This window comes from Nesoenas mayeri, assembly GCF_963082525.1.
Source record: "Nesoenas mayeri genome assembly, chromosome: 5".
NCBI lineage: Eukaryota > Metazoa > Chordata > Aves > Columbiformes > Columbidae > Nesoenas > Nesoenas mayeri.
In genome coordinates, this window is record NC_137548.1 from 42,859,252 (window position 1) to 42,871,438 (window position 12,187).

Consider the following 12,187-nt stretch of genomic DNA (forward strand, 5'->3'; position numbering starts at 1 on the left):
CGAAGAGGCCTGGAGCCACAAAGCTGGAATTCAAGGGGGAGCATCAGCCCTGTCCTTCCCCCCACAGATGAGAGGAACACTCAGCCCTGGGAGGTTCATGCTTTTAAATGCTGCCAGCTGTGGTAGGGAAGGGTCTGCACAAGACTGTTCCTGGCAGGTGTGCTCTCCAAAGAACAACGTTTGCTCAGCAATGCGAAGGGGCGAGGGCTGGAGAGGCCAGTGCCTGAAAGCCTTTCATCCCAGCCCAGCTTGCCGACAGCATCTCCCATCTGTCACCAGGCGGGCCAGCCCTCCTTTGCTATGCTGCTACTTCTTCCCTTGCCAACGCTATCCCAGAGGCAGGAGCGCAAGGGGGAGGGGGCAGTAAAAGAAGAAGGTGAAGACAGCAGCCACACACACAAGGAGGAGGATTTAATAATGAGAACAAATATTCACATTTTCAGCTTTTGCAGCTTCCTCAACCCTCAGTTTCCCCTTGGCTCAGGACTGCTGTCAACATCCTGTGAAAGCAGCACAGATTATGCTATACAGAATCATTCACTGCTCTCTATAGCAAGTCCACCAACGTTTCTCACCAAGGGCCTGTCCTAAAAGCCTCACACCCTAAGAATACACTAGTGCAGTTAAATTCAGACTTGCTTGGATATCTCTTTTCCTAACCACAAATTTGGATGAGCCATTCCTGCAGTATGGCAGGCATAGTCATCTCTCTATGTGAGAAGACATCACTGCAGACACCACTGCTCTCAATGCTGAACCCTCCACTAGGCGACAAAATACAGAATCTGGCACTGGCCCTTGGGAAAAGGTTCTTCCTGTCATGTCCAGGATGCCCCATGTGGAGACATGGCCATGTCAGATCCAGCTACTTCTAGGCCCCACAGAGGGAAGCACACAAATCAGTATTTTCATTACAGATTCGACAGCACCCTGGTTTTCCAATGGCTGACCAGTTTCCTTACAGAGTGCTTTCTGTGAGCACCCTTGTGCTGCTGCACCTCAGGGCAGGCAGAAGGGGAAAACACTCCAGTTCCCAAACTCTGCTTCCGAACAAAATCAAGACAGACTTTGGATTCCGAGGGTCAGTCCCACAGACCAGCCCTTTCTCCCCCCAGCACAACTTCCATATATTGCACACTGAGCAAACCTTCCCTGGCCTCAGCTGCAGTTTCGGGACTAAGACCATCCCCCCAGCATATGCTTTTCTGTCTGCTCTCCCTGGTCCCAGCGTGACTAATCACCAAAGGACTGCACAGGAGCCGCCTGGAAGGGAATTTGCATGCTGACTCTCCAGGGGAGAATTCTTCAGGCTCCCAGAGGGTTAGGCCATTAGCGCTGGTTCAGAGTTGATACCATTATCCCACTGAACTGCTGCATCCCTTCATGAGGTAACGACACAAAATGAAATTCCACCCCTACAGGGAGCAGTTCAGCCAATTTCATACTCCCCCTAAATATAAAAATTGAGCTTTGAGGACAGGGGAGGGGGAGCAGGGGAAAGAGGGCAAAACAGAAACTGCCACATACAAAGGAGGACCTAATTCCCACCCCAGCAGACAGCAAGTGTGTGCCAGGCCAGACAACACCAGGAGGGAGATAAATCCCTTTCTGCTGAACTTCTCTTTTAAAGAAGAAAGAAAGAACATGAATCCATTTAAGACAAAAAAAAAACAAACCCCAAACTAATGAATGAAGGCTGATGTCTCGTAGAACAGAGGAACTGCCAATGGGATCAAGGCAGGGATCCACGTAAACTCATAACCTGAATCTAATAATGGTCACAAACAGATGCCTCAAAGGAAAATGCAAGAGATTCTGGCAGCAGCTTTAACACGGGGGCAGTCTCGTCCTAACCCCCCCTTCCCATCTCTGCCTTTCCAATCCATAATCCCTTTTCCCCACTAAAAAGCAAACTGCCCACATAGAAACATTCCTGCATTTCCTTCTATTTCTAAACAGAGCAGGCTTCACTGCCTTCCTACAGCCCTTTGCTCTAGGGCTGTTATTATTCAGTTCTTCTGCCTGACATTTATTACTTCATATTTTGATGAGTTTTATTCCTATGGAGTTAAATCTGAGGGCATAACACTAGTCCTGAGTTAATGTTTAGTACTGTTGTAAATACATCCAAAGTGTTTGGAAATTTGAAGTTAAGAGAAAATTCAAAAGTTAAGAGGTCACACTTGGGACATTTAAACAACCTCCACTATATTTTGTCCTGACATCATGGAACAGCTATACAACTTGCTAAGTGTATTTTACTGCTTTAACTGATTTTAAAAGCCACACTTCCATGTTCTTCTGACAATGGTCAGAATGAAATTCCACCCCTACAGGGAGCAGTTCAGCCAATTTCATACTCCCCCTAAACATAAAAATTGAGCTTTAAGCACAGGTGAGGGGGAGCAGAGGGAAGAGGGCAAAACAGAAACTGCCACATACAAAGGAGGACCTAATTCCCACCCCAGCAGACAGCAAGTGTCAATGGTCAGAAGAACAATACATGCCATACAAATCATAGACTCACAGAATTGTTTGGGTTGGAAGAGACCTTAAAGATGATCTAGTTCCAACTGCCCTGCCACAGGCAGGGACAACTTCCATTAGACCAGGGTGCTCAAAGCCTCATCCAACCTGGTCTTGAACACTTCCAGGGATGGGGCATCCACAGCTTCTCTGGGCAGCCTGTTCCAGTGCCTCACCACCCTCATGGTGAACAATTTCTGCCTTAGATCTAATGTAAACCTACCCTCTTTCAGTTTAAAGCCATTACCCCTTGTCCTGTCACTACATGTCCCTGTAAAAAGTCCCTCTCCAGCTTTCTCGTACACCCCCTTTAGGTAACGGCACGCTGCTATAAGGTCTCCCAGGAGCCTTCTCTTCTCCAGGCTGAACAACCCAAACTGTCTCAGCCTGACCTCATAGGAGAGGTGCTCTATCCCTGATCATCTTTCATGGCCCTCCTCTGGACTTGTCCCAACAGGTCCATGTCTTTCTTATGTTGGGGGCCCCAGAGCTGAAGACAGTACTACAGGTGGGGTCTCATGAGAGCTGAGTAAAGGGGAAGAATCACCTCCCTTGATATGAAGAAGCAGGAACTCCTTTCGCTGTCAGAGATTGAGGAAAACCTCTCTGGACAAGCTGGACAAGCACTAGAAGACTGGAAACAGAACACCTATATTCTCTTCACAGCTTGATAGTGATGTTTGCGTGACCATGGGACAGTTCTCTCTCTTTAGCCTCACTTCCCCAACCTGTAAAATGAAGGAACTTTATCACTGCCTAAGAGACCTCCAAGCCCTTTGTAGGCACTGTCTCCACTGATGAGTAAGGAATCATAGATTGCACTAACATTCTCTCACCATTTATAGCAGGATAAAGTAATGCAACAGTAAACACAGTTAAGTCTCATTCCTCTCTTTCCTGCTCAACTCCAGCTCGATCTCTCCATATCCGTGCAAACAAACAGCACTTTCCTTAAAGATGATGAGCAAAGGCAAGTCCTAGGATGGAGCTGAAGGCAGACAAATTCCCAGACAGACAGGGACCAGGCCACCTCCCTGCAGAGCGGAGATGCAGGATGGGGAACAAACCCAAGGACGGGGAGCCAGTGGAAGAGCTAAGCTGGGCAGCAACAGCCCAAGACAGCGCATCTGTTAACCAACAGTGAGCAACACAAAAAGGCCTTTGAACTTCCAGCCATTTCCCTGAGCTCATCCCTCTGCATGGTCACACTGGACATCTTCCAAGGTTTCAGCAAAGCTAGGTCTATCGTAAGTCTGCTATTCCTCCCCCTCTCACAACTCCTATTACACACGGCGCTCTTTTATGGCTGAGCAGAGGGGAAGGGGGAGTGGGGAGGGGTGGAAAAGGGAAGTTTATAAGGTGAAACGCGGACTGAATCACGTCCCACTGTCCTTTGAACACTTTATCCCTGTTGCCTGTCGTGAGCAGGTTGCTTTGTACTCATAGACAGCGAGCAACTGGTGTTCAGAGCTCTGGAGCGCAGCGGTTCGAACAATACTGCTTGTGTTTAATTAGGCAAACTCTTGGTCATGTGAAGAAAGATAGGTTAATTTAAAAAATAAATACAAACTAAAGGAAAAAAAAAATCATGCTATCTACATTAGAGACAACTGCAGCCTGATCCCCAGCTATGTCCACACTCATGCATGTGTATGAGCACATACACCCACAAACACAGATTTGTTTGCCAAGATCTGTAGCACAGTGGGCACTAACTCCAGAAGCAATGAGGACAAAGGACATTAGTCCACCCCCAGGAAGAAAGAGGAGACACTACATTTTTATAACTATATTTTGGAATATCTGGTTCCACAATAACATGAAGTGTTTCCAATGGCACTGCTGAACTGTCTTTAAGTATGTTGCTGGTAAAAAGAAGAAAAAAAAAATAAGAAGAGTATTGGCACCCAATTTTTCACAGCCCTTTGATCACAAGTGCTCTGCCCGAGGGGCACTACATTAACTCTGATGCCTTTTAAAGCACACACTCATACTCGAAGCCAAATAAAATGACAAAGTATGGTTCCAGTTACAGAACTGGTGTCTTTTCAAGAGAAACTTGAACTCTTTTCAAGAGTTGCTAGTGAGTAAAACTTGAAGTTTAGAAGTGAAGCTTTACCTGAGCTCTTGCACCTGAGCTCAAGACTAGTGATTACGTGAAGGGCAGAGGGAAGATGATTCTTTTAAAGTTTCCATCGATTTTAGTAAAAGACCTGTGAGATTTTTATCCTCACATCACCTCAAAAAAAATTGTTGTGAGCCTGATAAGGAGGCTGTACTGATAGCTCTGTTCCTGGCATGAAAGAGAACCTCTCCTGGACTTGAATGAGTTGTGGCTCAACAGGAACTGTCTAAATTTCCCAATGAGATGGGAACAACAGACCACTTTCCATGATCTTTGAGGTAAAAGGAGTTCTTCAGTCATTTTAAATGAAAAGGTATTGTAGAACATGTTTCAAGGAGTTACACATTCACAAACTGATTAGGTAAGACAGAGGTCCAAAATTCAGAGCAAGAAGGCTCTACTGGGGGACGGTGAGGACGGGATTTGGCATATCTTATGAAAACCAAAACTATTTATCAGTCCTCAGGCCAAGTTTACTCAGTCGTCCTTTCACCCTTGCCACAGGAAGTCAGACTCATTCACACCACGCTGGACTTCAAAGCGCCATGCAGGAGGGCAGAATGAAAACCATTCCTCCGCTTGCACGCGGCTTTCGTTAGGGACGGTCCAAAGTCGCCTCTGTTGGCACAAGGAAGGCAGCTGAGCTACTCTATGCGTGTTTAGCGAGGGCTCCCAAGCCAGACACTGTCAGCAAGCCAGAGAGCTGACACCAGAGCAAGTCTATGAAGCTGGCATGACAGCTGGGAGGTTGCTTATTACTACTATTACTACAGCACTTTGGCTTGTAAACATGAGCCAGAGCAGGAAGCAAACATGTCACGGAATAATTGGCTCCCATCACAGCAGGGCTTCAGGTCTGCAAGAAAAACAGTTCCTGTCACAGCCAGGTAAGCAGAGGCAAGGCTCTCCCAAAAACAATGGGAAAACACTCAGGAGAGACAGACATTGCAAAGACACCAATACAGGTGGAAAGTGTCTGGGCTGTGCAAAAATGGTAACAGTTCAGGAAAAACTTAGTTCAACTGACTCAAAAAGTGAGAATTTGTTTTATAGTTTGTAACAGAACATTAAAAACAAACACCACCACCACCACTCCCCCCCCAAACAACAAAACACCACACATCGCATTTTAAGAATTTCTCTCAAAAGCTGTCTGTCATTCTTCAACTGAAATGACAGATTACCAGTTCAAGTCTAGAAAATTGCCCTAATACAGAATTTAGTAAACTCCAACCAACTACTCAAGTAGTGCTACATAGATATGGATGCAAGACTGAATCTTGACTTGCTAAAGTAATTTTCACCTTTCTCCCCCACTCTGGGTTTCACTCTCTTCCTTCATTAGAAGTCCAGCAGCCCAATGTGTACCCATTCTCCTCTCCCTTCCCCAAGTAGACAGAACCCACTGAGAAACTCACTCTTGCTGTTTTATCAGCACACGGCATACATGAGCTGATGCCAAAAGGAAAAGTAGACCTTAAAAAAAAGCATGTTTGCACTTTTATTTCTCTGGAAATTTAGGACATTCACAGGAGAAAAAGAAAATCCTATAACTCTGTAAAACTAGCTTACAGCAGACCAGTGGAAATGAGGGATTCCTTGCAATCACTCCTGTTTGCTCTTCTGATCAAAGACATCCACTTGATACTATAATTCTTGTCTTTAAAACTCAGAGTTGTACTTTCAGACATTGCTGATAAAGAATCCTGACAGCTTTAGCGTCTCAGAAGACCTCATGTAAGTGGTTGCACAGCCTTTGGTTCATGAGTCAGAACAAACCACTGGGATCACCCCAGCATGAAGACTACCCCCATGGTTTTTAAGGAATCTCACTAAAATTTTAACTAGGCCTTTAATACATCTAGTGCTTGTAGGATGACTTCATCAGGACAACCCAAACCTACAGCTCAATATTTGTATTAAAAAGAAATTCAACAATTTCAGACCTGGTATAAGTCAACAAATAAAAAATAAGTTCAAACCAGAGAATTTGTCAAAAATCACACTCCATCCAGAACACTGTATGCATGTCACAGACAGATGGCCAGGGAAGGAAAGAAAATCTGTGAACTGACCATCTCATGTACAACATACAAGTACCAGTGCTGATTTGTGAGAAGCTTAAACTGATTTAAGGTTGGAGTTGCTGTTCCAAGGGGCTCAACACCCCACCCCCGCTCTCGCACTCCTGCTGCCTTCTTTATGTTGGCTCAGACAAACAGATCAAATGGAAAGTTAACATCACAAATAGGTACACCTTCACAAGGGATTTAGCAAGCATCTGCTCTAGCAAAAAGTTTCAGTGCCATAATGACTAAGCAAGATAGGAAATAGCACAGAAAATTACCATGAACCTACACTGTAGATCCAATCTAGTTCTTACAAGCTAACAATAATATCATATACCTGAACTCATAATGAGCAATAATAAGCAGGCTTAATAGAATAAGTGTTCCTAGGACCTCTCCACTGCAACCTCACATGTGTGCGCATTTAACATTTCTATAGGAGAGTCCTTATCCCCATCACTTAATTTTTATTTTTGCTTTCTTCTTTCCACTCAGTTGCATTCAAGAGTGTTTCTGGCTGTCAGCTGAAAAAGTTATTCTCTTTGTATTTATTCTACTACGACACAATATTTCAAAAGGCAGTTCATATTGTACTCCTTCACCTCGAGTCACTTTTTTACTCTTTATAAATTTGGTTCTTTATTTGCCCTCCCATCTTGTCAAATCTACTGTCCTTCTCTGTACATGCTAGCTTACTGCTCTCACTAAATTGCAGAGACCTACAGCACAAGTTGTATTCTGAATGAGATGTTTAGACAATCCCATCTTACATATGCTGTTTTCTAGAGTGCGCCCTTTGCTTCAGTTTTATTCCTCCCTGTAAATTAAAGAAGGCAGAAGTCAAACCCAGTTCCTACATTCTCTGCCTCACTTGGTTGTCTGCCTCTATGTTATATATTTCCCAGCCTCCAGTACCTGAGACTATCAGCAGATTGATCACAGTTCACTACTACCCTCCAGTTTGCACGGCTTCCAATCAAATCCATACGTGCCAGATTTCCTTAATATATTAGAGATACATAGTAAAGCTGTGGTTACAGTGTAAGCCCAAAAGGTTCCTCTCACCCAGGCCATGAAGAGAGACACGATGCAACAGCAGGTCCCAAAAGAAGAGTATAAGAACATAGCATGCAACTAGAGGTTCTTCCTCAGAAGACAAAATCTGCCTCTATTTGTGATACAAAGACTTCCCCTAACAAGAGCTGGCATATTCATCTTTAACAGGCTTCAGTGGATTCCACATCCATAAACATGCCAAATTGCTTTCTGAGAATGTTTGACATTTCAGAATCAGTGTTTTGTCGCAAGGAGAGCCACAGCTTAAGTACACGCTGCACCAACAAGCAACTCTTTTTAGCTTTGAACCATTTCCTGTGAGTTCCTACGAAAGGTCTTATCTCTCCTGCCTCAATCTTACCATGCCTGCTTAGTTTAAAAACATTTGATGCTTGATTTTGTTCAAGTACAGACATTAACAACAAGTATCTCTTGTCTAAGTTGTTACTGACTCTTTCACGGTGTTCCAAGAGATTCGTGAAGCACGACTTCCCCTTATAAACACATCCTCCCAAAAAACCAAAACCCACAACACCCAACCCCCCAAAATAATAGTCTTCCTCTACGGTCAGTAAGAAGCCAGCCAAACCAGTTTAGTTATTGGATATGCCCTTATTGGATAGTCCCTTATTCCTGCTCAACTACTCTTTTCTCAGGCCTGTGCAGTTGACTCAAGCCTACTCTCCCCTGCTCTTCTGAGATTTTAATACTACTTCTTCAGTTCCCAGATCCTTATCTCCTCTTTCTTGACCGTGGTACGTTCTCAAATTCACACTTTTCTTCACTGGACATAAACATGCAGGTTTTCCTCCCACTTTCTTTGATTTCTCCAGTTAAGGTCACTTCCTTGCTCAATAACCCTTTCACTAAACATCTTTAAACCAAACACTGACCACCTCAGCTTGCAGGTAACTTATTCTTTAAAACCCCATTTTTCACCCAAGGTCTTCCATGTTGCTCACTATTTGCAAAATTAAAAGAAACAGAATTAAGAAGGAAACAAATTTTCACAAAGCTGGGTTGAGATTTCCCACACTTAAGGAAGAAGAGATTCTCCAAAACAATATTTCAAAGATGAGGAAAGCTCCTTTCCTTAAAGAAGTCAACAGTGGAAACCAGCGAAGGCTAGAGAAATATCCAACAGAGGAAGATAAATCCATCAATCATGTTCATTGACAAGAGCCTTAAATCTTCAGCTCTAGGGAAACTTTCAGGAAAGCACTTCCATGAAACTGGGCCTTTTTTTTTTCCACCCTTCAATCCTACCACCGTCTGTGGAATCCAAAGCGATGAGGTAAGAAAGCAACTTGCTTGTGGCTCTAGGGAAAAAGGTTTTCTCTATTCATCTGTATCGTGCTAAACTCACTAAGAGAGACACTTCTTATCAGTTCTCACCTAGCTGGGCTCTGATACACAGATGTTGACACTATGCAGAGACACAGTAGCTGCAAGGTAACTTCTCTCAGTAGATCCCAAGATCCACAGACGTTGATTACAGTGCTCACCTTTCCCGCCTTTCATGGGGCAGCCAGGACAGAAACTAGAATGTTACTTAAGAGGGCAGACATACTCAATTCACTCCTTCACACTGCTTGTTTATTTGGCATTAATATTTATAGCAAAACCATACAATTTAGTTCACAGATAGCGCTTTTGCAAGGGTAGGGAAAAAGTGGTGCTTCTCCCTGTCCCTCCTCTCCCTCCAAAACAGTCACGTCCAAAAGCCACCTAAAAACAGCTGCAACAGGCAGAGCTGGGCTTTCACTGTGCTTTGTGTAAGTGGACACAGGCTCTGTTTAGACTCTGAGTGCTGGGGTCAGTCAGAAGTATGTCATCTACAGTCTTAAACATTTGTCATACAAAAACTCGGATGTGCCCGTAAAACAGAGAAGCATCTGCTAAGGCATTCAGTTTTCACAAACACAGTCAAGAATGGTATTCTTACTGCAGCCATCTTCATCACTGTGGTCCCCACAGTCATTGTCTCCATCACATTGCCACTGAGCAGGGATGCACGTGCATTCACCAAAAGCACTGACGGCACATGTAAAATGATTACGTCCACAGGAGCATTCGGTGCTACTTGAAATACCTATAAAGGAAACAACAACAACAAAAAAGATATTTTGAAGAGATCTGTCTATTTTAGGCTAACTGCATTGAACACAAATTGACATCACAGTTTTTCTCCATGTACACGCTACATGTGCGAACAAATACTCCACTGCAAAGGAAAACATTCAGCCTCCTTGCATCACTGAAACAGGAAATCAAGTACTATGCACAGTTGCCTGGAATGGGGCTATTCAAAGGCAAGAGCAAATAGCCACCTGGCAAGAAGAGATTTGGGAATCAGTGGAAAAATAACTTGGCAGTCGTCACAGTTGAATTCAAGAAATCCCAGGTATCACAACACACTCTTCATTCCACAAACTCAGTCTTCTCCTAGAGCACAGTGCTGCTGCTGCCCCACTGAGTTCTGACACCACACTGGAAGGAATAGCTAAGATACTACTTCGGAAAGTTATCAGGGATCTTTTCCAGACCCTGCACTTTCTAGATGCAAACCTTTTACATGTCTCTGCTTTAGACATTTCAGGCTCCAGTGAAAGAAAAAAAAAAATCCTTCATATTTGTTTGTAGAGATTAAACTGTCACAGTATCCTGTGCATAACTGACACCCATGAAAACAAAAAAAAAGATGATTTTCAACTCTACAAACTGACCAAAAGAAAATGCAGTCTAAATGTCGATACATAATCTGATAAGAACATTTTTTTTCAAGCCTTAAAGTTAGCTTAAGAAGCTCCCAACCTTTTCTCCCCTCTCCTAGCTACAAAACAAAACTCTGCACAACTCTGACTCTCACCCCTGTGCATATGCAACTATTTATGAGGATATCCCACACAGACTCTTAATACATCTCTGCCTTGAGAGAGAACAGGCTACAGCCCACCTCTCACAATGGAAAAGGTCATGCCTGAACTTCTGTCTGACATTATCTAGACAATCTATATAATCAATATCACTGTTAAACAAATGATTATTCTATCAAGCAACAACCCCTCAGGCTAGTCTGTGACTGGATTCTTTTCTCATGGCTCCTTCTTTCTGCAATTCAAACAAATCTTAAGCTCTCAGATTAAACAATAGATCATAAGAAAAGTACAGAGAGATACTTGCCCCAAGTGGTAGTTATAAATAACCTGAACTATTTGCAGACTTTTTGATCTCATCTGTTACACCCAGTATATCTGTGACGACACATGATCTGTAGGAACCTAACCACAAAATCCTAAAGAAAGAAAGAAAAAAAAAAAAAGCCTCATAATGTCATTATTCTCCATTCTAATTGAGAAAAGCAGTTTCTGCAAAACTTTATGGAACTGTTCTGCAAGCTCTCTCCCCTCAGCAGAATTCCCATCAGTGAAAATACCCACTTGTCCAAGCTAAGCTGAGATTTAAGTTTAGAGGGGATGCACTTCTTCCTTGTGGAAGAACTCCATGACAAGTTTCTTCTGCAACAAAACTGGCTGACAAGGTTTTTGCCAGTCTCAGCTGCAGGCTCCCATTGCTGCCCTGCAGGTTGCAAGGCCTTGCTACAAACTGTTTTCCAAGCACATCCACAAGCTGCTGAACTGGGACAACTGAACCGGTTGTCATACTCCCTGCACAGACTGTCACGGCTGCAATGAGCTTTTTATTCTTTCCCTCATCTCCACTACAAGTTATCTTTAAAAGGTCTAGTAGAAAAAGTACATTTCAAGGCACTAATGTAGATGCCAGAGAATGTGACCAATATCTGGCGTAACAAGGGATAGAGGCAGGAAGAATAAGGTGAATAAGGAACTGAAAGAAGGCAAATGAAAGGGAACAGAGTGGTCAGATCCTCAAAGGATTTACCAGGTGTGGCCAGGGCGAAGGCTGACTTAAAAAGACAGCAAGTGCATGATGTAGAGTCAGAAGGCAAAAAAAGCTAGCAATATCTCTAAGGAAAAGCAATGCTTCATCTCTGCAACATATCTATTAGAAATAAACATAAGGAAAACCAGACGAACCACAAACCTCCCCCAAAAAATCAGACAGACACCTTCATACTGGCAGCACAGGAAATTCAGGACAAATCACTTTCTGTGGTTGCGAACCCCCATGCAGAAAGGCGGAACTAGCTGTATATTGTACTCAAGGTAGTTGCTGTTTAAAAGACTTTTTCCATAGCAATTTTTCTACCATTTTCCTCAACAGCACCCCAAAGCACTTATCCCAAATACTTTTAGCTCCAATATCCCTTCCTGTTGGAGTACACCAAGATGATCATCACCCTCTTTACCCTAGAAAAGGACAAGTACGAGAGTAATAGTGACTGGCTCTGCCTTGCTCAGGGTCCAACCATGTCTTAGGGTAGCTTCAG

The 12,187-nt window shown here is 43.6% G+C and overlaps 1 protein-coding gene across 1 annotated transcript in view; it reads right to left on the reverse strand.

The window, feature by feature from the left end:
* LRP4 (LDL receptor related protein 4) overlaps nt 1–12,187 on the reverse strand; it is a gene marked incomplete at both ends in the record, with an annotated part of 81,826 nt that overhangs the window by 30,953 nt on the left and 38,686 nt on the right. Inside the window, one exon of the mRNA XM_080344929.1 lies at nt 9,722–9,868. Coding sequence (XP_080201055.1) covers nt 9,722–9,868 — 147 coding nt within the window. The remainder of the gene's footprint in view (nt 1–9,721; nt 9,869–12,187) is intronic.